Here is a 27,113-nt window from a genome sequence, read left to right as displayed (position 1 = left end):
AGATGCAAGACGTCTGAGTGAGTAATTTCGTCTTGTCTTGACGAGTGACAGAGTGACACCCTTTGGTGTGGTGCTTTCTGCAAAATGCTGTGACAGCTCCATCTCTCAATTGTTGGCTTCTCCAGTCGCCTCTGTGGCATAATAGACCTGTCATCAGCATCGTCCTCCACCATCTCTCTTCTGCTTTTGTCTAGACAGCAGTTTATTAAACATCTCCATTTTTCCATCCCCCCCTCTTTTTTTGAAAGCACAGATAAGGAATGTCAAATGTGACGTTTTCAATACCACAGTGCCAGATTGGATAGAGATAAATGTTTGACCTCCCTGGGCACTGTCTTCGGTTTTCTGCACAATAAATAAATTGGTGAGCTCTCTCGGATCTCATTCGAAAATCTTCATCTTAATATGCAATTCTGTCTGTTGTTGAGTTCTCATTTTCTTCCCTGGGGCAAAATGATTTCAACCATTTCTAAAACAACCATTTCTTTTACCGTAGAATCAAGTGTCACTCCTCTTTTCTTTTAGCTTGTCCTTTTCTATGGTCATTTCTAATTGTCCAAAGAAAGCAGATTTCCACTGGAAACAGCTGAAATAGTCTGAACCCACTTGCAGATGTTTTCATTCCTTTCAGGACTCAATAGACCCCAGCTGGGCCATCGCTATTACTGAGGACACTGAGGTCATGTCCACTGTATCTTTCAAGGATTTACGGCGTTTTAGCATGCTGGTGAGGCTCAGTTGTATTACACATTGTGGTTAATTTGTGGGCTGATTCCAGTTTCTATAGTCTCTTTTTGTATTATTATTTATATATTTAAAAAGAAAAAGATTTAGTCAAATAATTTAAACTTTTCAGAGACTCAACTTTTGATATGTGATGTCATTGGAAAGGGCTGAATACAAAACACAGGATTTGTAATGACGGTGGTTTTGGAGACGACTATCAAAGTATAAAGAATTAGAGAGAAAGGTACCCGCCTAAGCATAGTTTAAATTAATTTTGTTATCACAGTTGGAGAAGCTAAAAGTTATTTGTAAACTAGCTGCTTTTTTGAATAATGTCCCTCCTTTGTTTAAATAATATTTGGTGTATTTTGGCCATGCTGTCCGCAATTTTTTGTTATTGTATGTCTTGTTTGTGCTCCATACCATGTGATCATCGTCTTGAGACACATAAATAAATAAAATCAAATTAAATCACATAAAAAGTAAAACATTTTAAATAAGAAAAAATTATTGAACAAGAATGAGATCTTTTGCAGGCACAATTTGGTTGTGATGTAATGACAATAAAATTTGTTGGATTAAAAAACAATGACATATTTTGATCATATAGCAGCCAGTGCTCAGGCAATAATTGCATTTTGATCTATTTCCTTTCCTTCCCCAGGCTGTCCTCAGCTTCCTCTTTACCAGTCTGCAGCAATGTCCAGAGAGAGTTTGTGGAGAAGCAGAGCCTTCTCATCGCGGCGAACTGTATGTAAACTTTGTCTGTACAGAACATCTCTATTTCTGAGGCTGTGCCCTCTGACCAATGCAGCTGCATCTCTTCAACATAAGTAGCTATAATTTCCCCCCCCCCCCCCCCCCCAATTTTTATTTGGCTTTTTGGCATGGCATTTAAAAGCATTTATATCGCCACGGCATGTAAGGGAAAACCGTGGATAGAGAAAAAGAAAGAAAGAAACATTATAATGCAAAGCAGTTATATCAGAAAAGAATGATCAAAAAAGAACATTTATTAAGATCCTTACATATCTTGGGTATCAACATCGATGTATGGTAATTTTGAGGTCAACACCCATTTTGAAAAAACAACAGAAACAAAATAAATAGATCAGATTCAATGGCTGAAAATGGAAACTGACTATAAACAATAACAGAGTCAGTGAAACTAAACACAGTCAGGAAGAGCTAAAATATTACTGAAGTTACAGAGAGGTATGAGTTGTTTGATTCTGATTTTTTTCCATGACGAACATCACAAATAGCAAAGGCAGTCTTTCCTAGACCAGTTCTGGTTCGGGGCTCCCGGAACATTAAACCCAGTCACTAGAGCGTATTAGATATGGAGTGCTGGAGCAGCAAAGATGAGATATAAGTTGGCAATTTTCCAACAAATTTGTAACAGTGCCAGTGGTTATTACATCTCTCAGACAGGAGAGACCAACCAACTTTACCATATAGAAAGCAGTGGTGAACCTGAGGGCAGAGTGGTAAATGAAATCTAGCAGACTCAGAGGGGAGGCAGCAGCATGTCGACATTTGAAACCCACATAATCTAACACTGAGATACAAAAGAGTGCACCAAATAGTTTTTACAAGTCAGAGGGGAGCTGCTTCTGTTTATGTACAACAGGCCAAACATCTGTCACAGTTTACCCACAAGGTTTTCTATTTATATTTAAATTCAAATGTCTTATCAAACCAGATACCAACACTTTTAGGTTCTTTGACCCTTTTGATAGCAGAGAAATGCATATTATTATCAGCTAAATCCCCGAATCTGGACAATGGCATACATTTTCTTTATTTTGTCATTCATTTAAGGTTCATAAAGGCATCTTGCAGTGCATAAACCTCATTAATTGATTTTTTTTTTCCATTTTGGGGCAGAAGAACACACACAACACTGACATCCCCTCATAAAGCTAAGGTAGCTATAATCAATATTTTACTAACAATAGAAAAGATGACTCTGTGTAATGTGAAAGAGCTCTGTAATGACTATAATAACAAACCAACAGAGAATTATCACCTCACTGTGCAGTTCCTCTCAGCCCAACTGAGCATTACAGCATATTTCAAGTCATTGTTTTCATTTTCTGGCCCACAACCTGTTCATTCGAACTTAAACCTACTTTATCTGCAACCCCCAGAAGTGGTTTGAGCAATCCTGTTTCAGTCTTTCTTAACTGTGACTTGGATGTGTTTACATCTTGTAAGTGACAGGGGGCCATATCCACCAAAGCTCTTTTTTCCCAGTTGAAAGCAGCAGGCGCTCTTCTGAAAATGCCCAGCTGGGAGTGCTTGAGAGCCCTCTGGAGGCGCAGCGGTTTTTCAGCTGAGACACTTATTCACAATATCCATATGGAATATCCATAAAAGTATTGTATTGTAAATACATAGCAAATTTTGCAGGTATTTTGTGTTTTCTACAAATACATAAGGTATAAATGTCGGCACGAGGTGAAGTACTTTGTCTAGCCCTTGCTGTGGATCAGTGGCGGACTCAGGATGTTTGAGGGGTAGGGGTGAAAAAATAGAAATTGCACCAGCGTGCAGAAAGTCGTGATATACAGTCTTTGTGGTGAAGAGAGGACACATTTTGTCCACTGGAAAGACACCCTCGAGGGCACTTTATCACATTTTGTCTGCTGGGAGGGCACCCTAGACAGCACTTTATCATGTTTTACCTAACATACGGGCATCCAAGAGGGCACTCTGCAGTGTTTATTTCGAACATGCGGGCAGCTGAGACACTTGTTTCAGTTTCAAGAAACTGAAACAAGTCCAGTTGTCCAGTTGCCTACGATACAGCACCTAGATAAATATCTGAAGTGTTCGTCCAGGCATTATTTTTCATATTGATATTGTTGTAGACTGGGGATGTCATGTGGTACAGATGGACACTCAGAGACCAGCAGTATTAATCCATATAAATATATAGATATATTAATAATCCATTCTTGTCGATATTCAGCACTCGTACCTCCACTGTGATTGAATGGTTTGGTGAAAAGTGACAAGCTCAGTGTTTTACCCAAAGTTAAACATTTTTCAACTCTAAGCGACCCCCCAAAAAAACTGTGCAGATATCAGCGCAGAATAGACACTCTGCGCCTCAACTCAACTTAATTTTATTCATATAGGCCAAAATCACAAATCACATTACCCCAGGGGGGCTGTCAAGAGTCAAGAGTCTCACAACCTCTGTCCTTTCACCTCATTACCCTGCTGGCATTTGCACCTAGCGTAAATACTCAGCACTCCTGCTGCAAACAAAGAAAATACACAGCCCTTTGTTGGACACACCAGCCCCAAAGTATAGTGATTTGATCCACTGTTATCAAAATAATTAATTAAATTAACTTTAAAAGAGTTATACTTTGAACTTATTTGACAGAATCAGCTAGACAAACAACGGTATCATCTGCGTAATATCGAATTTTGTGTCAAAATTGAAGTATTTTGGACTCTTCCTGAAAGAATGTATCTAATAATAATTATGTCTTTCATACATGTATTTTGATGTTGATGTTCAAGTCAGAAAAATAGACAAATACAGTTATACTGTACATTCAATATATACATCTCACTCACTGGATGTGTCAATATGTGCGCTCAGACAATGTGTGTGTGTGTTGGGGGGATGTTATCAGAGACCCTTGACACTATTTCTCTCTCTCTCTCTCTCTCTCTCTCTCTCTCCCTATTTACCTCCAGATCTCTCCACCTCCCTCCCTCCCTCCCTCCCTCTCTCTCTTTCTGTTTTTCTCCCCACCCCGCTCTCATTCCATCAGGTCCTCACAACACACACACCACAGCCTCCGAACGCCTCATCTCCTCCACCAGAGCGAGAGGATCAGAGAGAGGGAGAATAGAAGTGACGGGAGAACAACAGCAGCATCACTGACAAGCATCTCCCTCACTGGGGGAGAGAGGGAGAAAGAGGAGGAGAGAGGAGGAGTGGGAAGAGTGAGGAGAAAAGAGCAGAGAAAGAGCAAAACAGTGAGGGAAGTAAGTTTTTAGTTGGAGGGAGGATAAGCGAGGGAGAGTTTGGAGTGAGAGAGCGTGGTGGGTGGCAGTGGGGGGATTGGGAGCTTCATTTTCCCTTTTCTATTATCGGTTGTGAGCGCTGCCTGCCTCCTCTCTTCTCCTTCTCCCCTCCTCCTCCTCCTCCTCTTCTTCTTCCTCTCTGCTCCTCTTCTCATCCTGACTCTCCCCCCAGCTCCCGCCGTGGGGTCTCAGCTCTCCGTCTCCCTCCCCCCCTCCCTTGCTCCCTACCTCCCCCGGGCCCTCCTGGGAGCCTCCGGGCTACTGCGCCGCGGGAGGATGTCTTGCAGGGAGTCTCCGCCACCGCCCTCGCCACCTCCACCTCCGCAGCTGCTGGGTTTGCGGAGAGGAGAGGTGGAGTGCGACGATCGTCCGGAGCGTGCGGAGCCACTGTCTGATGCCGAGAGGGAGGTCATCCAGGACACGTGGGGGCACGTCTACAAAAACTGTGAGGATGTGGGGGTGACTGTGCTCATCAGGTGAGTTCTGTCAAAATGTGATAGCAGAGGATGTTGTTTCAGTGTGTGTAAACTTTGAAACTAGAGAGGAGTGAAGACATTGTTTACAGATCAAGATGCTTTAGTTTAAGGCTGTGTGTTGTAACACCGTCAGTACAATTTCCATGCTGTTTGAGCTTTGTGTGTCTGTAGATGCTTTATTCTCAGTGAATCCTGGCACTTTTTATCCTGTTAATCTGTGATCAATTCCCCATCCAGTGCATCCTTAATTAGTGGTTGGAAAGTAAAGCAATAGGAACATTCTTCTTATTTACCTTTCGTCCTTAGCATTCTTTTGTTTTAAAATTATTCTTTGTATTTGTATTTATCACATAATGAAGGACACGTGAAGGCAAAGAAAAAGAGGTGTTTTCAATGACAGCAAAGGTTTCACTATAATAAAGCAAAACTATGCCTCTGTGAGGGGAGGATTGCTATATATAAGGTTTTTCTCAGCAACCTTCTCCTCTTTTGTTGCTGGTGAATATCCAAGAAATACAGAGACGGTGTGCAAATGTGGTGAGAAGTGACCAGTGGCCAAAAATGTTTCGTGCAGCATTTAAAGTGTCAGAAAAACAATATAGATCACCTAAAACATTAGGCTCATAGCAATAGTAACATTTGATATAAACTTGTGAAATTTCCATCAAATAAAAAATAACTAATCTGACAGTATTAATAGAAACTCAGGCAGTGTTTTAATTTGAATTGAAGTACTTCTTTTCTCTGTCTTTCACCAAACACCCACATAAATTTAAAGCTGCTGTAAGCGATATTTTTGTAATTAGAATAAGAGTTAAACAGCTCTTTATTCCAACACTAATCACTGTTATAGAGAAAAACCTTTCTTGTATCCCTGGCCACTTTACCCAATCAGGACAAAGAACTCCATAAAGAGGCGGTCCTGTCTGCTCATGAACGTGCAGATAGCAGGATCCCACTGTTTGCTGCTATGTCTGGTGATTACTGCTCTGTGTTCATGTGGTGCGAGAGAGGAGGGATGGGATTGCTAACTGCAAAAGGAAGTTAGCTTAAACAGTGACATAGCTTACAGAAGATACGCTTTCCGTAAAGTCCTACCAAGTTCCTGCTGAACAGTGTTGGGCTGTGTGGCGACTTAACTGTAGTAGCCACAGTCAGAAATAAAGTTCCCAAACAACTTTTCTTTCATGCAAATTGTATAAATTAATGATCACAAAACACTCAAAGTGTCAAGTCAAAGTGCAGTGAAAAATGAAGAACTCTAGAAGTAAATTATTCTTGTATCAGTCATGTTTGTTGGGAGCCAGCAGGAAGTATGGAAGGATTTTCCATCTAGGAACATAACAACTGTTTTTAATTAGACTGAAGTTCTTCCAAGATTTTTGTCCTCACCTTATGAGGACTCTCGCCTTATCTCAACCAGCTGTGACCTCAACCTCAACACCATCATTTTTAATTGTACACAGACCTTATATCAAGAATTACCACTGAACATGATCAGTTTTATTTCAATTATGTTGGACAATCACTGCACTCCTGGCCATGACCCTGATGCGATGATTAATTGTGCACCAAACCCAAACCCAGGGTGATGATTTGCTGCTCAGCACATTTCTTAATGCTGTGTACCGAGATGCACGTTATACATTTTTTAACACACACACACACACACACACACACACACACACACACACACACACACACACACACACACACACACACACAGAAGAGAGAAATTAATAGTCTCAGTTTTTATGTATAATAATTAATGTGTCTTTGCAACAGTTACTGACATGTTATGTAGGAAACCCAGTGCCAGTAATAATGGAGGCTGCATTTTGCATACGCATGCACCCACGCACGCGTGCGCACACACACACACACACACACACACACACACACACACACACACACACACACACACACACACACACACACACACACACACCATGTTCTGTACCCATTCCCTCAACCTCTCACCAATAACTGAACTGTGACAAGTGTAGGGATGGAGGGAACATCACATTCCTCTCTCATTTAGATACTGAAGAGATACTCCATAGTTCACTGCTCCTCTCACTACAGTGTGACAAGACACCCAGTGTCTTTGAGAAAGCGAGGTTGAATTTGTACCTTGTGCACATTTAGAGTCATCTTGGGTAAAATTCATGTGTAGAAGACGGCTTATGCCTCATAAATTTTCATCCTGGAAAATACTGTAAGCGCGTTGTTCTTATATTATTCACAGCTGTTGCTCAGCCATTGCTACTGTCTTCTTAAGTTGTCACAACATATCCATAACCATAAAATCAAACATTTTCTCCAAGAGCCTAATCTTCAACAGGCAGTAATTCTCGGTGAGGCTTCACTGCAAAGTGTTGCAGACCAACTGGATGAAACACGACTTGACTGTGGTTTTCCTGCTTCGTTTCATGTTTTTCTCTCATATTTTATCAAAGAGGAAAGGCTTGATTCATTTGAATGTCCCCAGCTAAACTGTCTCAGTGTTACTCTAAGAAAGCCCTTAAGGGTCTGTTGAAATGGACAGTGAGATGTAGTCAAGGAGACTGATGTGAGTGAGACAAACTGATTTTCGGTGCGGGGTGACGAGAATCCCTGAGGGAGAGGCTGGAGGGGCCAGAGAGCATCTTTTGTGCATGTGTGTGTGTGTCTTGTGCTCTTATCTGTGGATGACAGCAACAAGCTTTGGCACTTTAATGTCTCCCTCCATGCCTCGCTATCTGTTCTTTCCTCTGTCACTCCCTTCAAGTTTCTCATATATCTTTCTTTCCCTAATTTGCCCTATTTTCCCCTCGCTTGATGAAAAGATGACATTTGTCTTCCTTCCAAATCTCAATTGGCTGAGATGACAATCAAAATCAATTATGTCAAAGCTACCGAAAACATTACATATTGAGGAATTTGTTTGATGACTCTGCTGTTGATACATATTGTCAACCTAGAGCTTCTCGTAGATAAGTAGCGACAGTGCACACATAATGTCTTAAAGGAACAATTTGTAGAATATGGCCAGAAATGTACTTAAAAACCTTAAAAAATTGAATCAACATAATGTGAAGAGACAAGAGTTGCCATCATGTCAAAAAAAACTCTATGTTCTGGGTTGCAGAGATGTCTAATGAAGTAACCATGCTAACCAGCTAGCCCCAGCACATCATGTCTCATAATACCACTTTGTATCCTTCAGAGGCAATAGTTTAATAGCCCTCCGTAGTTTCAGCTGGTAAATATATGCCAACTTTTAGTAGTTGAAATAAATCCTCAATTCACAGAGTAAGACTTGAAAATATTGGAGGCTGTATCCAGTCCCAATTCAGTGTCCAGCCACGTTCACTCTCATGTCACACTGCCAAATCCAGTTGAGCTGAGCCCCGTCACTGGTAGTAACTCCCCTTTGATCCGAGGTCCCAGTCCAGGCTCCATAGTTAACTGAGCTATGAGTTAATTAGCCAACTACAGCCAAGAACAGCTAGCATCTGGTGATATGCTGCCCTTTTTGGAGAAGCCTTTGAATTCTGTCAGTATTTTTCAAATTACACCTTTAATGATAATTTTTGTAAATGCTTGCCAAGAGCTTTCCTGAAACAGTTGTTAAACAAATAGTTACACATTTTGGGGAATTTGCTCATTAGCTTTCTTGCTGAGAGTATGTCAAGCAAATCAACATCACTTACATACAGTATCTATAGACTGGAAACAAGGGGAAACAGGCAGTCTGTATCTGTTCAAGGGGAACAAAATCCACCTCTAAAGCTCGGTACTTAACATGTTTTATGTTATGTTTCTGTATGGATGTTGATATTTTGAATTTACATCCTGAACAATTAATCAGTCGTTCAGTTTAGCAAATGGTTAAAAAAAGAAAAAAAAAAGAAAATGGTCATCAGTGACCAGAGTCAACCTGATGCCTTCACATTGCTTATGTCCCAGTCCCAAACCGAAGGATTTACATTCATATAAAACAGAAAAGCATGTGGCATGTTTGTTTGATAAAACACTTAAGTACTAAATATATTATCTAAATTTTTGTCAAGTAATTTGTAGTATATTTATGTAATATACTAATTGATTTAACGGATCCCAGCACTTTATTATTCTGTCTCTGTGTGGTGCATAAACATTGTGATTATCAACAGTTGGCTGGCAGTTCCTCAGTTACCTAACATAACCTGAGGCTAACAAGGGGTCAGAGACTTGCACGGTTGAGATCAGTGCTCAACATCCCCCATGTGAACACGGATTTGCATTTTCATGTCAATCCATCTGCCTGGATGCATGGAGAGAATAGACAGTCACAATAGCCTCAGTTGATCTCACCAATGCGTACAAATGCAATTGCACCAAAGAGTGAGAGCACCCCAGGCATCAGAAGAACGGTGCATATGGCTGCTTTGAATACAATCAAACCCTGCATACATTCACTCAGACAGTACTGTTATAATGATGGTGTTGATGGGAGGATTCAAACGCCAAACACAGAATAATTATGTCTTAGTTTGTGTGTCTCTGAAATTCCCTGTCTTATACAACTCTACTTTGCAATCCAACTCAGATTTTGTAGAAAATCTCAAGCATGACAGAAAAAAATCTACATATCCAATTTATCTAACATTATAATTGATGACATCTTCCACATTTATTTCAATGTAGCAGCCACAGGTAGCTGTTCTCTAGTATAGCATCATCTGATAACATGAACTGAATGTGCCATTCATGCAGCTTGACTATTTGAAACAGACGATAAAATTAAAGCTTTTTCCAGGTTCCCTCTTAAAGGGACCCTGTGGAACTCCTGTATTGTTCTGGATACTTGTAGTTAGTTTATGTTTGCAGACTTGATTACAAACCTGACACGAGTCCTTCACGAAAAAATATACATAAAGCCCTCTTAATGATGTAATTCTCAAATATATATAATATTAAAAAAAAACACAAAAAAGACAAAAGCAAACTAATGGTCTACCTCACATAAACTTGTGTTCTATGTGAAAGCACTGTTAATATTTTCTCACATTAGAAAGCAACAGATGCATTAACGGTTACTTATATAGATGCAATATAAATAATATAATGTATATAGATAAGATAGAGTTAATAGTCTACAATTATACTATTGGCTATGCCAGGTTGTACACCATGCACAGCACTACTTTCAATTAAATGCCAACAACAACAACTTGCTGACAATGTTAACGTCCTAAAATTCACCATCTGAGTTTAGCTTGTTGCATGCTAAGATTAGCTAAGTATCATCTACAAAAAAAAACATTATTAGGGCCCCACATTATTAACAGGTATTTGGCACACAGTCCTGGACAAAACTGGAATTATAACCTGGTGGTGAAAGATGAAAAGTCAGAGGTCCACCAAAGTTATTACAATTCCTCTTGCGACCATGAATATCTGAACAAAATGTAATGGCAGCAACATTGAGTAGTTGTCAATATATATATATTGAAATATACTTCATGCAAAACCAAAAACATCAACCTGCTGGTGGCCGTAGTGGAAAAGTCTGGGCATCACCAAAGTCATTGGGCAACATGAATTCTAAGGACAACATTTCCTGGCAATACATCCAATAATTGTTGATACAGTTCAGCTGATATAAGGTCCACTAAAATCAGGATTAAACTGGATATTTTTATTTGTCAGTGATAGAGCTAGCAGTATGGAGTAACAGAGGTTGCTTTTCCAAAAAGACGTCCTTACAGTTCCAGCTCAAGGTTGTTCATAGTGCTTCAAATAATTATAAAAACACTTCAAGTCTAATCAAAGTGTGATTAACAAGCCCCAGTAATGGTGCTGCTTTGGCTTTGATGACTTAATTTAAATGCAGAGACAGGTGCAAGAAGGCACTCAGAGCTCTCCGAAGTACTAAACACTGGTACTCTACTCACACATAGACAAAATGTTCCTCATCATGCCTCTACAAGTCATTTTACAGTTCTGAAACATATGAAGGATCAGGGAGTCACATGACTTATTTTCCCATCAAGTATCCCTACATTAAGAAAATACACTGCACACCACCCATCCTACCACTGCAGCCAGAAGGAAGAAAATATTACTGTATTTATCACTAAGAGAAACGTACAGTCACAGTACATGCTGTGCTTTACTTTAAAGCATCTTAATACTGTCTATTAACAGTATGTTGATGGAGGTGATTATCGACAGTTTACATAATCCGACAATGAAATATCAGCCAAAAAACATTTTTTACAGCTTAATTTATTAAAAAATTGTGTCCAAGATTCAACTGAGTGGGCAATTTTACAGTTGAGAAATCAACTTCAACAACAGTGCTCTCTGGAACTATGTAATATTGACACCATTTCTAGGTCACCTCAAACCAAGATGGCATCTCTGTACGGCAAATTCTTGTTACTTATCAGCTGACACAGTGATACACCGATACTGATATATTAGCAATAAGCTAATATTAGCCAATATATTGGATTTATCTTTATTTAAAGGTGACATATTATACTCACTTTCACTTCTACTTTGGGTGACTACTACAATAGATTTGTATGCTCTAATGTTAAAATAACATTCTTCCTGTCCAATGCTGCAGCACTTTATTCACCCTCTGTCTGAAATCCTCTGTTTGATGTTAAGGTCTGTGACAGAGGGTAAACTATAATAGGGAGTGTATCTATGTTCCCAAGGTCCCATGTTTCCATGGTCATTTGTTCCCAGAACCCTATGTTCCCAAGGTCCCATGTTTCCATAGTCATATGTTCCCAGAACCCTATGTTCCCAAAGTTCTGTTCCCAGGGTCCTAAGTTCCCAAAGTCCTTTGTTTATAGGGTCTTATATTTCTAGTGCCCTATGTTCCCACGGTCCAAAGTTCTTAAGGTCCTATGTTCCCAAAGTTCTATGTTTACAGGGTCATACATTCCCAGGTTCCTAAGATCCCAAGGTCCAATGATCCCAAGGCTCTATGTTCCCATGATCCTATCTTCCCAGTATCTTATGTTCACATGGTCCTACTTTCACAGGTTACTATGATCCTATGATCCTAAGTTCCCAAGGTCCTGTTCCCAGAGTCCTAAGTTCCCAAGGTCCTGTTCCCAGAGTCCTAAGTTCCCAGAGCCCTATGTTCCCAGAGTCCTAAGTTCCCAGGGTCATATGTTCCCTGGGTTCTATGTTCTAGGGGTTCTATATCCTAGGGATCCTATGTTTCCAGTGTCCTTTATTCCCAGGGCCATAAGTTCCCATGGTCCTGTTCCCAGGGTCCTATATTCCCAGTTCAATATACTGCTAACGCACATTAACAAACCTATTGTATTTGGGTCAAATAACCCTGACCCTAGAGCTAGAGAACCCAGGACCCTGAGAACATGAGACCCAGGGAGAGCACAAATGTAGAATTAGGGGAACATAAGACCATGTGCACATAGGCAAGCCCTTCACTCCAGCCTCCACACCCTCGTGCAAATAGTTACTAGGGATACTGGGCTGCATTATTTACAAGCCATAGGGTACAGGTGTTGAATCGATCGCAAAAGGTACCGGCCAATTCGGGATATTGTTAAACTGTTCAGATGTGCAGTCACAGTGTTTTTTTTGCACAACTTCTTTGGTCATACAGTAAGTCAAGTTAAATGATCAGGAACTGAACTCCAGATGAGTCTGTTTGACATCTCAAACTGGCTTGTTTTAAGTGAACATACTTTCTACAATATTGGTAAACCATTCAAATCTTAAACTCTTGAGGGTCATGACATCCAACTCTGAAGGGTGATCGGGATTGTTGGATGCTGAAAGAACAGATCAAGAAAAAGGTCCCTAGTGCCTGGTGATGTGCCTGTTGCATATACTGTTTTAATGCACTGTAAAAACCATGGCATGGCTAGAGGGGATTCATTATTTATCATTCTGACACAAGAAGACAGCCACAAACAGAAGAACTCTTTTTTTTTCCTTCACAGAAAACATCAGAGCAGCACTGTGTTTTCTTAAAGCGCTGCAGTTAACTTTCATGTTTGTTTAAGCAGAACAAGAGCTACTAGAAAGTCTATATTATTCCTGTCACCAAGGAAGAGTGTGTATGTATTGTGACAGCTGGTAGAGCCAAGCGAGGAGTGCTAAAGGCAAGCCGAGCCTTTGTAGGCCTAGCATGACATAGGATCTGGGGGATGTGGATGTAGCGTAGCAGGGCCGCCGAGGGCCAAACTCCAACTGTGGAATAACTGTACTAGAAATTCTAGTCAGCTGGAGCGCTGACAAGATTAAAAGTGGGTCAGAGCAGAAGTGTGTGTGTGTGCACATGTAAATCCATCTGTTTTGTTTTTGTTTGTCCTTCTGTAAATTTCTAAAGATCTGTGTTTACAATAATACTTTGCATTGTTGTCCGTGAGGACTGACGATACTTTGTCAAATATTTCACATACCCCTTAAACTAAGCTCGTGGAAACTTTCTTATTGCCTTGGCATACTCTCTCCTCTCTCCCTGAGCTGCTGTGAGCTCACAGTCGGCTGTGATGAAAGCTGTCAAACCCCTGAGTCATAACAAATCTTCGTAAGTAGAATCCCACAAGACAATTTACATTTTCTTTGTTTATCGCTCCTCTTACATCTACCAGGGTGGTTTAACAATGGGATTTACTACATCTGCACCTAAAATAACTGGTTGTACACACTGGATAGACCTCAAACACACTCCAGACGCACCAGAGATAAGTGTGATTTTCTTTCTTTTTTTTTGCTGGACAACAACTGAAGCATTTTCTAAGGTTAGTGAGAAGATGTGAGGACAGGTTAGCTATACATCTTTAGTTGTATTTTACGTAATTACCCTCAACTAAACTATACTAGGGTCACTTTAAGTCACACTAATAGGAGAGCTGTAGGATTGGTGCTGTCTGTCTGTCTGTCACTACTTCAATTCAAACTGTTTCCACATTTGAAGTTTTTAATCTGTTTATAGCTGAGCCTTCAGTAGTGTGTCTTTCAGGTTGATGCACTCGCTCAAACAGCACCAGGCAGGCTTGTAAATTAAACTCCACTCCTCGGCACACCTGCATCCAATTACCACTCAAAGGGCCCGATCAATCTTAACTATCAGGGCCTCGTGAGCGCTGCTGCAGCATTCTGCCAGGAACCTCCTGTCACACGGATGGTGCAGAGGTGGATTACATACCCCACAGACATGAAAAGACGTGAATTGTGTTTGTGAACAACATGTCTGTCAAAAACTTACTTGGGAAAAAAAACACAAGTGATTGATTAGAAATTATGTCGTCTGTGCATTTAAAGGCTTCAGGCTGACATGTTTTAGGCTTAATTGATTTCTGGGGTAAATGTTTCAAGCATGAGTCTCCACATGCTTTGATCAAATGTTGTGATGTACGCATGGTATGGTAGTATGATAGATTTTTACTGGCTTTATTGTGAGCTTCTAATGGGATTTGTCTCGGTTAAGCCTAATAGATGCCAAAGCTGTCTTGTTGGGTATTTTTGCCAACAACAATTCAAGAATGAATAGTATCAATAGTGTTCAGCGAAGACGTCTTTTTTGTTTGTATAATGTGTTTGTAGTCGTGATGCTTCGCTGCCTCTCTTATCTATTCTTCAGGTTTTTAGATTTTGTCTTTCATCTTACATTCTTCATAAAAAATCATCCAGAAACACAATGCACAACCAGGAAATTATACACAGCAGGAGCGTTTCCCTCTGCTCATTTCTACTTTCTCTATTCATTTCTCTCTTTTTTCACTGCAACCCAGCAAAAGCAACCAAAACAAGAACATTTGAATCATAAGCTATTATTTGAATTATGGCATATTGTCACGTCTCCAGACATCTATGTTAGATATCTGCTTTAAGCACTACTACTGCTAGTCTCTATACTAAAAAGGGACAGGATTTAATAAAGTTTTACAGTGGTATTTATTTTTTTGTCATCTTGTCTTTAATGGTTAATTGTTTTCAGTGGAGACATGAATTTGAAATATGGTGGGAGACAGGATTGTGACATGCAGCGAAGGTTTCCAGCTGGCACTAAATCAAGGAAATAGCAGATCTAGGTTGTGTTATTTTCATTTTTTTTTTTTTACAGATCTATCTTAGTTCCACAGGGTCTTTATTAATCACAAGAATGTGCACATTTTACATTGGAGGGTTATGTATGTACTCAGGGAGAAATAAAGAATCCCTTTAGAAAAGGTTAATTAAATGCCCTTCCTTAATACTGAAATGAAAGCACATGTCCTTGGATTTAATTCTGCTTCTGTTGTAGGATTTTATCGCAAGATTAAAATTAAAAAGAGTTGTAGAGGAGCGTTCTGTCTGGCAACGGCTCAGGTATCAGCATCTAACCATAACGTATCAGAGCTGCAGTTCAGACTCTCTGCTGAACCAGTCCAAGAATAACTGCTTACAGCCATGCTAGTAGCTCCTTTGGGAGAGTCTATGTAGACACAGTGTGCTTTAAGCTAAATGCTAATAATGCCTGCTTTAGTGTGTTAACATTCTAACGTTAGCCCTTAACACAGACATACAGACAAACAAGTACAGCTACAAGTACAGACAGATGACCTGATGGTGGTGCTAGCAGAAAAGTCATAGAAAAAAAGTCTCAAGTCAAGTCTTAAGGGTTCATCCTCTGGGGACCATTAATGTAGAACATGTTGTGCTAGGCCAACGAGGCGAAACTGAGATATTTCACCAAAAACCCTCAAAGTCACCAGGTTCATCTTTTGGGCACCATGGGTATTTGTACCAGATGTCATGACAATCTCTAAAATGCTAGTCAAATTACTGGCAGTAGAGGAAAAGTCTAACATGCCAACGTTTCCTGAATAGAATTAAACACAGTGCTAAGGCCGATGGAAATGTCCTTGGTTTTGCAGGTTTTTGGTTGTAAAGCATAGTATAAGTATAAGCATACCTGTTTTACCTGATGATGGTACCAGATGAGAGGCCAGGGGATCAGTAAAGTTCTTTGTCACTGCAGTCTCTCAAGAAGACATTTTCATGATTCATCCTCTGGGGACCATGAATGTCTGTAAAACTTGCCATCCAATGGTAAAATATTCAGTCTGGACCAAAGTGGTGAACCAACCAATGCCTGCATGGCTAAGAAGGTGATTTTTCTCTCTTTTTTTCTTCTACAATCTAAAGTGATCTGAAATGTGTTTGCCTCAGGTTCTTCATCAACTTCCCATCAGCCAAACAGTACTTCAGCCAGTTCCAGGACATGGAGGATCCAGAGGAGATGGAGAGAAGCAGCCAACTTCGACACCATGCCCGCAGGGTGATGAACGCCATCAATACTGTGGTGGAGAACCTCCATGACCCAGAGAAGGTGTCGTCAGTGCTGGCTCTGGTGGGAAAGGCCCATGCTATCAAACACAAGGTGGAACCCATGTACTTCAAGGTAACTGCAAGGAACAATCCACTGTCTGTGTTGTTTCATTGGGAGGAGATGTGTTGTTTTCTGGTTGTGGACACTTGATTGGTTCAGACTGTGCTGGGAAAGAAAATTGTCATGAGCTCAAGTAGCACAGTGGAAGTATTTTCTTGCGTCAGCAGCCCCTTAAATGATCAGAATACCCTTTTAATACCCCAGAGAAATGTTCTTATTACCAATCTAATATCACAGGGATATTATTCTACTGCCTATACATTTACTCAGGCCAACAAGTCATATTCCTGCTTTGTTCTTTTTTATTACATCTCAAATGCAGTTATTGCTTGTTGGCACCTGTGTGCATAAATATATAAAGTTGTTATGAAGCCACATGTCTTGTTTACAGCAAATCTAGAAATTATACTTTACTCAGGCCTAGTTCACACACAACAAACTATGTCCGTCCAGAGGAGTATTTTAGCACCATTTCAGGAATATCTCCGTCCATACAACACCCCTGAAAACACATATCTCGTGGTCATTCACCAACACTAGGCATGCGCATGCTGTTGTAAACAGAAAGCATATTGTGTACTCTGGTCGGTTGCTTAGCTACAGAACATACTCTGAAGGAAGCAAGGAAGTGTGACAAGTCTTCACAGAATCTTCAGAATAATATAATTTTGTCAGCAAAACGTTGTAGAAAGCCAATTTTGTCTCTTCCCCATAGTTGTATTACCAGCGTCTTTCTAAATACAACATTAAACAATATAGCATCCATCCCATCTGTGAACAAACTCGTTTACTCCAATATCATAACACTTCTTCCTCCTATTTCTGTGTCATGGTTTCCAAAAATCTATGTTTCTGTCCATCCAGACATACACATGAAAAACTGAGTTTCCTTATATCTTCTCCCTGGAAGGTGTTGTCCAAAAGGTCAAGTTTCAGCAACCTAAAATGCTGTTTATGTGTGAACACAAGGCCAAAAAGCATTGAAAAAGCTCAGACATGTAGAATAAAGTGTATAAAGAGGTAGACAACACCCCGAGCTTCTTCAGGTTTCCTTGAACACATATGTTCTGTATAATGTAAGAAGTAAAATGTAACCACATGACAGACATACTGCTTACATGTCAAGTGGAATCAAAGCATGTATCTCAGCTGCTTTCAAGAGTAACATAGAGTATACCAGGGGTACAAGCAGTGTTTGGAGGCACTTTCTGCATGAAAGTCTGAGATCTGTTGCAGTGATGCTGGATGTGGTTGGCTGTGGTCATCAGTGTGCTCTGTCCCAGCTGTAATCCCTGCAAGAGTGATTTCACACTGAACTCACGGCTGACTGAATATAAATTAAAACTTTAAGAATAAAAACTACAGCCAGTTGTAGAGCAGATCAGTATTTTATGCTGTGCAAATAGGTAGAAGTACAGAGAACAATGTAGCTTGTAGAGGCACAGAGTGAAATACAAACAAGAATTTATCCCATGACGTGACAGTTAAAGGAACAAATACCATATTACCATATAGGAGCCAATTACAAAAAATAAATAAAATAAAGCTGGTGCTAAAGCTGTTGAAGTTAATCAATCATTACAGATCAGGGTGCCACTGTAGCCTACTGATTGCTGATTATCTGTCAGAAAGCGTATCATTGAAAATGTTTAAGACCCAGTCTTTAATTTAGACCATATGGTTGCCTAATTTTCAATGTGAAACTCCAATATGATTCCCTCTTCATCTGATTGAAGAGGGGCAGCATATGCTTCCTCCCTTCAAGTCTTTTGAATGTCGTTTGCAGTCGGTTCATCAATGCAGCTGTGAAGAGAACACATTGCCGCCTGTTAAGCATCCCTCCACTGGCTTCCGATTGCCTAATTTAAGATTTAATTGATCACTTTGTGAATAAATCATTAAATGGTTTAGTCCCACTGTGTATTCCCTGAACTCTCAACCCCATTTGCACAAGAATCCAAGGAGTATGGGATTTTATATGACCACTTGTTGTCACACGAAAGTAATCCCATATTTAGGTCACATGATAACAAGGCAACCATCTCTCCATGACAACTGAGATACTCCATAGGTGTTCAGATGTGGCCACCAAGAAAACGGATCTTGTGTGGAGAACCTCTTTGCCAAAATGCAGTTTGAGTCAATCATTGCCAGACAAAAGACGACAAAAGACAAAGATTGAGGGACTTCTACATGTACCCGGTTCTCACAGACTGTACTACGAATAAATAATATTGTGTTTCATCGATGCCTTTGCTCAGCTACCACATTTAAATCCACATCTCCCTCTTTTGCTCTCCCTTTACAATTTCTCCCTTTTCACTCCCCACCTGTGTTGTCCTCGCTCTGTTTTTGTCATTTTCATTCCCATTGTATGGCCTGTCCACCCACTGCTTTCATGTTACACTGCTATCATTTTCAATTCTCGCCTGCCTCGCCCACTTTTCTGCAACAGTGAATTGAATTCTTTATTTCCACTGCTCCTCTCTCACTTTACCTACTGGATCTATTTCTCTGTTTAACTCCCTCTTCCTTCCACCTGCCATTATCTTGATCGCCACATATTCCCACACTTTCGCTCTTTCTGTCCTCCTATCATTCTCATACCACGGCCCATGTAAATTGAGTTTCTTTCTCGCCCTACTTCTTCTCAGATCCTGAGCGGCGTAATGCTGGAGGTGTTGGCTGAAGATTTCCCAGAGTTCTTCACAGCAGAGGTGCAGATGGTGTGGACCAAACTGATGGGAGCAGTATACTGGCATGTGACAGGGGCCTACACAGATGTAGGTTGGCTCCAGGTCTCCAGCTCAGCGGTGTGAAGAGTTTGGAAGAAGAGGGGGTTAAAGGAGATTCAATTGCAAGGAGTTCTGTGAGGATGGTTTCACAGACATGGATAAGATTAACGTGGTAATCCGTGCTACTCTGTTCTTTATTTTGGTGACATTTTGGTGCTAAGCGTTCATTGCTGTGATGTCTCGACATCGCACTTCCCAGAGATCACTTGGACACCAAATAATGTAGCCAGGCAACATTTTACTTTATCCCTAAGGTAACTCTAGTTAATATACAGTAGGTGATGCTTTGGCCTGTGTTTTTAGCCACGGAGGGTATCACTGCTAACGCTAACTATCCAGTTCTGCTACTGTTTAGTACGAGCAAACAACACATCACTGCCTGTGTGACATGGGATCTTCCTCATTGAAGAGCTACATTGTGCTTAGACAAGCAAATCCAAAAGCTTTAATAAACTGGTAGATTTAATCACAGTTCTGTTAATCAGTTGACTAAACCCTGTCCCCCATTGTTACTGACGCTACACTGTAATTTATAGAAGTAAAGTAGACTATTACATTTAAGTTGTAGGCAAAAAAAAAAGTTTTAACAACTTAAAATGATTAGTCTACTTTACCGGGTAATTTTGAGTTAATCGATTTCCTCGATTTATTTTTAAGCAAGATCACTTTGTCAACTTCTACAGTGTCGGCCTGTCAAGCTTATGAAAATACAATTTTACAATGATAAGGTTACTAGATCGGCCACCCAAACCTTTTGAAAACAGCCGTCCCTTCATTTCAAACAGATAACAGCAAGTATTTAATCAACTTTTGCTAGCTAGCTAATTAATGTTAACTAAGGTGGTTATTTTGCAATGCTGCCTTCAACCAACACATTTGAACAAAAACCCTGTAAAAGGTTCCGATATAAGCACTTGAAGACTTCACAGCAGCTACGTGATATTATGCTAAAATGCTAAAGCTAAGAAACAAAGAAGCTGTAGGCTACTGTTCTTATATTGTGCTGTAGCTAGTTTGTTCAAGTAGTATGGTATAATATGATAAATGTTAGTGTGTAATACTACACAGTGTATGTGTCCATTGAATGGGGAACGTTCATAACCTGTAACAACACAAAGTTAGTTATTGATCTTCTCTGTGGTCTTGAGAGTAACGCTGGGGTAGGTTATTGAGTAAGCAAGGTAGCCGGACATGCTAGCCTTTGCAGCTGATGTTTGAGCAGACAAACACACTACTACTCTCCTACACTGTTTAAACTTTTTGTCTTGCTGTACTGGTTTTGGAGAGGTGATAGAAAAGGCAAAAAGTCACTTCCTTCTGAACTCTTGAGCACTGTACACATACCTGCCAACATTCGGCTTTAAAATGTACAAAAAAACCAAAACAATCAAAAGTCAACATCTAAAAAAAATGAACATTGTGAGAAAGTGTTTGAGGAGCCATTAACCCTAAAAGAGGAAGAGGGAGGATACAATGATGCAGACACCCTGCTGAGGGGAGGCAAGGGGATGAACGAGTGTCATTAAAGGGGAAGGTCTTGCACCAAGTGGAGTGTAACTTGGAAGCGTATTTCTTCTTCTTGGGACCTTTTTCATCCTTTTCAGCAGCAAACTGAGTGGAGCGCAGAGACGAGTGACAAAAAAATTGAGACTCTTGTTAAATTTTATCACTATGAAATCCAATTAATAGGAGAATCAGGAGCAAAGCCAGAGAAAAGGTTACAAAAGTCCTGCGAAAATCTGGAGTGTTGGCAGGTGTGCTGTACATTGCTCTAACTACAGCTTCGTGCACACTCATTGAGCATCCAAAGCTTGACAGGCCTGCTGTGCCTAGTTACAGATAAGCTAACCTTATGTTGGACAATCGCTGTTCAGGGTCAGGTTTTAGTGAACCGCCAGCTGTGGATGGCAGAAACAGACATTTATTTATGTGAAAGTGTTGCGGATTATGACTTTACAGAGTTCATTTCTGTGGAAACCTGCGGTGAGAGAAGCATCGTCTGGCTAAACCGCACAAATGAATAGACCTCATGATTTTCTGAAAGAGAGATTAAGACAAGATTTTTAAGCTCTGAGAGGGGGGCAGTTAGTCGTTGAAGCCCCGGCTTTGAGACCATGGAGCTGCTGACTGTTAATAGATTCTCTTTGTGTCCTACTACAGTATATCCTCATGTTCGGGGCACTTACGCCTCTTTCTCTCTCTCTATTGATGCATTGCGTGCTCTTAATGTCTTGTTTAACTTTACAAAGGTGTTGTTTGTATTAGTGTACAGTGGGCAAGTGTGCATACTCTTCTGCCTTTGTTTACAACTCATTGACACGTCGATTTGTTGACGTGTTAAAGAGGGCTGTTTTTTCTTTGCTAAAAGTCTTGAACTAGCGGCAATGCTTTCACTTTTTATTTGCCGATCACTGTCATTACAAAAACGCTTACAAAACGGTGAAAGTGAGATGGAAAATATCAGCAGGTGGACACGATCAACTTCCACACACAGGCATGCTAGAAGACCTCCCCTATGATAATATTTACAGGACTGTCGGTTAGTTTACGTCTTCAAAAACCCATCAGAGAGACGTGCTCCATTAAGGGCTTTAGAAAGTCACTCTGGAGGTCAACGAAAAACATGTCAGCTTAAGAAGTGCCATCAGTCGTTTCCTTTAGACCCAACTATCACAACCTGTTTTCTCTCCACACTCATATACAGACATCACATTCAGTTTTCTGCCGCTCCTCGAACATGCTGCATACCGTCAAACTAACTCGACCTCCTCGTCTCGTCACCTGTGCTTCAGTAATCAGAGTCTCTCGGCCGTGTGAACTCCCACAAGCAGTCCCCATCTGCGAGTCTCTCTCAAGTCAATTCCCAAACATACACGGTAAATCTGTTTAGGACGGACATTTGATCCAATCTTCGGTTTGCATCTGCTCCAGTGACGTCCTGCATCTCCCATCTGACTCCCCTTGGCATCGGCATCTGGCATTAATGAGGAGGTAATGAGTCTCCTCTCCTCCTCATTTGGTCATTCATCTACTGTAACTTCCCATTGCCTCCATGAGGACCGCGCCACTGAGAACAAAAACAATTAAGACCAGACAGATGGTTATGAACCCGCCACGCCATGTCAGCCATTCACAACAATGCTCTCTAAAAATGTCTTTCATACAAATTAGTTTCAGCAGTTACATTGAAGAATAAATACTGGAAGCAAAATATTTACCTGATGTTTTAAGTGACTTTACAACCTTTACACATTCTGCCTTGAATCAGACCGCTTAGACTTTTTAGATCATGCCAGCAAAAAATCACAGGCCCCCACTAGACAAACTGAAGAATATTCACTGCATGTTTCTGCAGTGTGCACACAAAAACACAAGATTGTGACTCCATTACAGCAACCATTGAAAGTCTAAATAACTGCCGGTCTATTCAACTTAAGTCCCTGTCCACACATACACTGATATTTCTTAAAATGAGTCTTTTTCCCTTTGTTTTGGCCTTTCAAAGTTACTTTTAATCCATTGATGTTATCAAAAACAGGCATTCAATTAAACAAGGTTCTGTTTCTCCAAATCAGTCTAAATTAATGAATGCTCTGTTGTGCTGAGTGGTCATGGTCACCTCTCCAGTCCAGTGTCTGCTGCACAGTTTCGGTTTGTGGTTTTGTGATCAGATAGCCCCAAATGCAGATGAAAGATTCAGTCGATATCACTTCAGTTGTACTCCGTACTCAATTATGATTTTAATGTAACTAAGTAGATTACATGGTGTGAAGCGTACTTAAATACGAGTCAAATTACAGACTTCAGGTTCAGGTACCCAAGAACAATAAAAGTACATGTACCAAAAAAATCACTTGATTACAGTAATTTGAGTAGTTGTAATTAGTAGGAGTAGTTTGTATACTGAAGAAATCTATGTTTTAGGCCTATTGTTGATAGACATTGAAAGACGTAAATGGACATCGCTAATACGGTGATGGAAGAGAGAGAGCTGCTGACAATGTTTTAACAAAAAACATTATCCAAGGAGATCCTCCGCATTATCTGAAGATTTCTCTGCCTCTTTCGGTGTGTTTTCTGTGGCTAAACAATCGATCGGAGTATACAATCTGCTCCCTGTTTACAACAGCACGCACATGCCCAGTGTATGTGAATAGCCATGAGATATGTGTTTACACGTGTGTTAGTATGGAGGGACATCATTCCTGAAGTAGTGCTAGGATTTTTTTTTTTTTTGTTTTAAAACCGTGTTTCTAAAAGTACCCGTGTAGGTGTGGACTAGGCCTAAGTTTCCCCTGGTCCTAAAAATAGCTGCTTGGAAATCCTGAATGTTGAAATATGGCAAAAAGAAAAGAAAATTTAAAAAAACAATAATCGAAACAATTAAAACAACCACAGCCACTCCTGGCCTCAGCATCTGCAAAACCATTTACATTCAACGCAGACAAGTTTACTAAGAGCTCTCATTAAACAAGCTCCTTTTCAAGTTGAAATGGAGGGTTGTGAGCCAGTGTCACACAGTGATACGTCAGACAAGTGGATAGAAATACACACAACAGTCAAACAAACCTTAACGTAAACTATTTCCACTTTGGCTTACATAGCTCTGGAGGCTGTAAAGCTGTTGTCAGTCATAAAAGACCTGCTTCAAAATACACACCCGTCCTATTCTTTACCCGACTTCTGACGTCAACGCCCCTCTGCGGTCGGATCTCAAGCAGTTTGAGGTTCAGGAATATTTTTGTTGAGCAGAATTCCCCCAACATCGTGTTTATTAAACACTGTGTGGTGTGAAACACATCTGCAAGCACACGACCTGTTGTTCTGAAGCTGCAGGTTTTATGTCCCTCTATGTCTTTATGTGGCATGGTCCTCGTCACACTATGAACACACACACTCACACACACACACACACACACACGATTATGTGCAAACACATCCCAGTGACTTTCGTTTGCTTTCTTTATCACTCTTCTTACTCACACACACACACACATGGTCTTGCATTAAATTGGCCAGAGTCGGGCATGTCCTCGCATGCCAAGTGTACTACAGCAGGACTTAATCCAATATATATTTTCTATTAATTTAAGATGAAAAATAGGCAAACCTTCCTCTGCTCATTCATCCATTTCACGCATTCTTTCACTTTCAGCAAATAAGGGCATCACAGCATATGTGGAACTTTGTGTTTTTGTTGTGAAATGTTTCCTTCAATCAGTTGAAAAGTTAGGACTTTATATTTTTCTAAATATATCTATGAGAAGGATTATATGTATTTGAATACTGTATGAATATGTCATTGTATACTGCCTTGTCGGTGGGAGCGAGTGCAGTTGCTTTGTAGTGTTTTGAGCATGTTTGCACAGCCTACCACAGACTTGTACCTTCGCAGACCTGGTGAAAATGAATCATGACCATTAATAAAATATACTTGTACATTTGTCTCTGTACAATGTTTTTATTTTTTATTTTTTTTAGAATACATTACATTTGATAGATGATCCAAATGTGCCTTATAGCTCCTTGTAATGCTAGTTTTCACTACATACAATCAGCAACGTCCTGGCTCAAATTGAACAAAAATGGCAAAATGGTGAACACACGAGTTACATAACGAAGCTGATTAAAAGGAAGTTGGCTGTTTGATCCAGCTGCTGTCTCATGCTCACCAGAAATGTTACATCCAGGTTACATCACCTGGAGAACCTATGTTTGCATTAACACATTTGACTCATATTTTTATCTGGGTTGATTTAAAACGAGGGGATTCGGAGAGAGTAGGATTAGTCAGGACCTCAATCACCAAACATTTGAAGAAACAGACACTTTTTAGAAGGCTGTTGAACCACTTTGGACATATTTGTGAAAACACCATCAGTCTGACTCTGAGTCCATGGCTGTGTCTGAATAATGTCTTTTTTTAAAAGACACACACACTGTTAGTTAGCACAGACATCTGTTAGCAACATTCAACATTTGGTAGAACCCATTGTACTGTTCATATTCCACTATAAAGGAATATATATATATATATATATGGAAGCTAGCAAGCTAGGCTAATTAACGTTAACCAACACATCAACACCGATCAGTTCCTCTTAGCTAACGTCAGAAAAACAAAGTGATTTCTTTCATTCGTATCCAAGCATTGAATTATTTCAGTTAATTCACTCAGCAGTCTACAGTTGCTACGTTTAGCTAGGACTTCCATTTTAACAGTCCATTAACATGTCTTTGCGCTAGCTAGCTAGTCTGTCTGCTCAGCGCCCAGAGAGGCTCTGCCCTTTGAAGTGACTATTCACGACACACAAATGGAGTCACAAAGTGATAAAATCATTGATGGTAAAAAACCAACTCCTAGCTAAAACTACAGAGCTATGCTTGGCCTCCTCAAATGCATAAAAGGTAAAAAGGCTTTCAGACATTAAATCATCTTAAATGTAGTAAAAACTGAATACAGAGAAGAATGGACATTTACAGTGCAGTGTGAGATGTGAGATGTGAATAAAAAAAACCCAATTTAACATTAACATTATAGCAACACTGTACAGAAACAATAACACCGTACCTTCAAGCCTTATTCTGAAGCATTACCGAAGCTTTAAGCTTGAACTGGAAAGAACTGAGAGCTTCAGACCGTTGCCGATATGTGGTGCTTTTAAATGAATACTGCTTCTTCTTGGGAGGTCTGGATGGTTCATAGCGTAGCAGAGCAGAAATGTATTTTGGTCCTGAACCAGTCAGTGCTTTATAAATCAGTAGTATTTTAAAAGCAGTTCTTTGACAGACATGAAGCCGGAGAGCTGATTATCCACTTTCTTGTATTTCTGAGGACTCTGGCAAAAGGAAGTGTGGAGAATTGATTCTGTGTGTTCCTTTTTGCTAAAATGGTTTTGCTCTTTGAGGACAAATCATGTTTTCTCTATCTTTCCAGCCTAATCCTGGATTTTACATTTCTTTCTTTCTTTATTTAAAAATCTCTTCAGCCAGAGGTGAACTTGACCCAGATAACCCGAAGCAGCACATATCTCCTGCCTGCAGGTAGTCAGTGCAGATACTCTATTTGGCAGTCCCACTGTTTCAGGAACCAGAGATAATTAAATGGAATGAGATGTAAATGTTCTTAATCAATGATTAATGGTTGCCTGTTCGCTGTTTGACGCTCCAGGCGAGACTCTATCTAAGGCTCCAGTGGGAGGTTCATGCAGGGAGGAAGACGCTCATTTTTCAAATCCATACAGTAATTTATTCAAACCGTACATCTTACCATCAAAGAAGTTATATCTGCTCTCTGAACGCAAGGAAGTGGTTTAGAGTTTTTAATAGGTTTGTCTTGCTTTCATATAATGAAGTATTTTAGAGCGATTTCATTTTTGACATCATAATTTTTCACAGTAGGTTATTGTGTAAAGCTTTAAAATGTACTGTCGCCCCAAAGTAATCAATATGATATTCAGGAAAGCAATGTAAGCTGCCTGGCTCGAGTGATAGGAATAGGTGAGGCAGGTAAACAACACCATGAGAGTCAGAAAATAGAGTCACTCTCCCACGAGTGCACAGCGTGGTCGACAGGACACTGACTTGTCACCATGGCGACACATTTTCCCCACTGCCAGATATTGTGATTTCCGTAGAACGATGGAAACATGGGTTCATCACATC

At 40.2% G+C, this 27,113-nt stretch overlaps 1 protein-coding gene across 2 annotated transcripts; it reads left to right on the top strand.

Annotated features, from left to right (window-relative positions):
* Positions 1-296: 296 nt before the first annotated feature.
* cygb2 (cytoglobin 2) lies at positions 297-24,894 on the top strand. Of its 2 annotated transcripts, none has more exons than XM_084372813.1 (6): positions 297-364; positions 632-727; positions 1,391-1,476; positions 4,524-5,255; positions 16,434-16,665; positions 19,308-24,894. In XM_084372813.1, exons 4-6 carry the CDS (start codon positions 5,056-5,058, stop codon positions 19,470-19,472), a joined length of 597 nt encoding a protein of 198 aa, XP_084228939.1. In that variant the 5' UTR covers positions 297-364; positions 632-727; positions 1,391-1,476; positions 4,524-5,055; the 3' UTR covers positions 19,473-24,894. The 2 variants fall into 2 exon arrangements, with proteins under 2 accessions (XP_084228939.1, XP_084228938.1); XM_084372812.1 differs by having other exon boundaries at positions 4,447-5,255.
* Positions 24,895-27,113: the final 2,219 nt, after the last annotated feature.

This window comes from Pagrus pagrus (assembly GCF_965226575.1).
Source record: "Pagrus pagrus genome assembly, chromosome: 2".
NCBI lineage: Eukaryota > Metazoa > Chordata > Actinopteri > Spariformes > Sparidae > Pagrus > Pagrus pagrus.
Note: the sequence above shows the minus strand (reverse complement) of the source record. Positions and strands in the feature narration are given on the sequence as shown.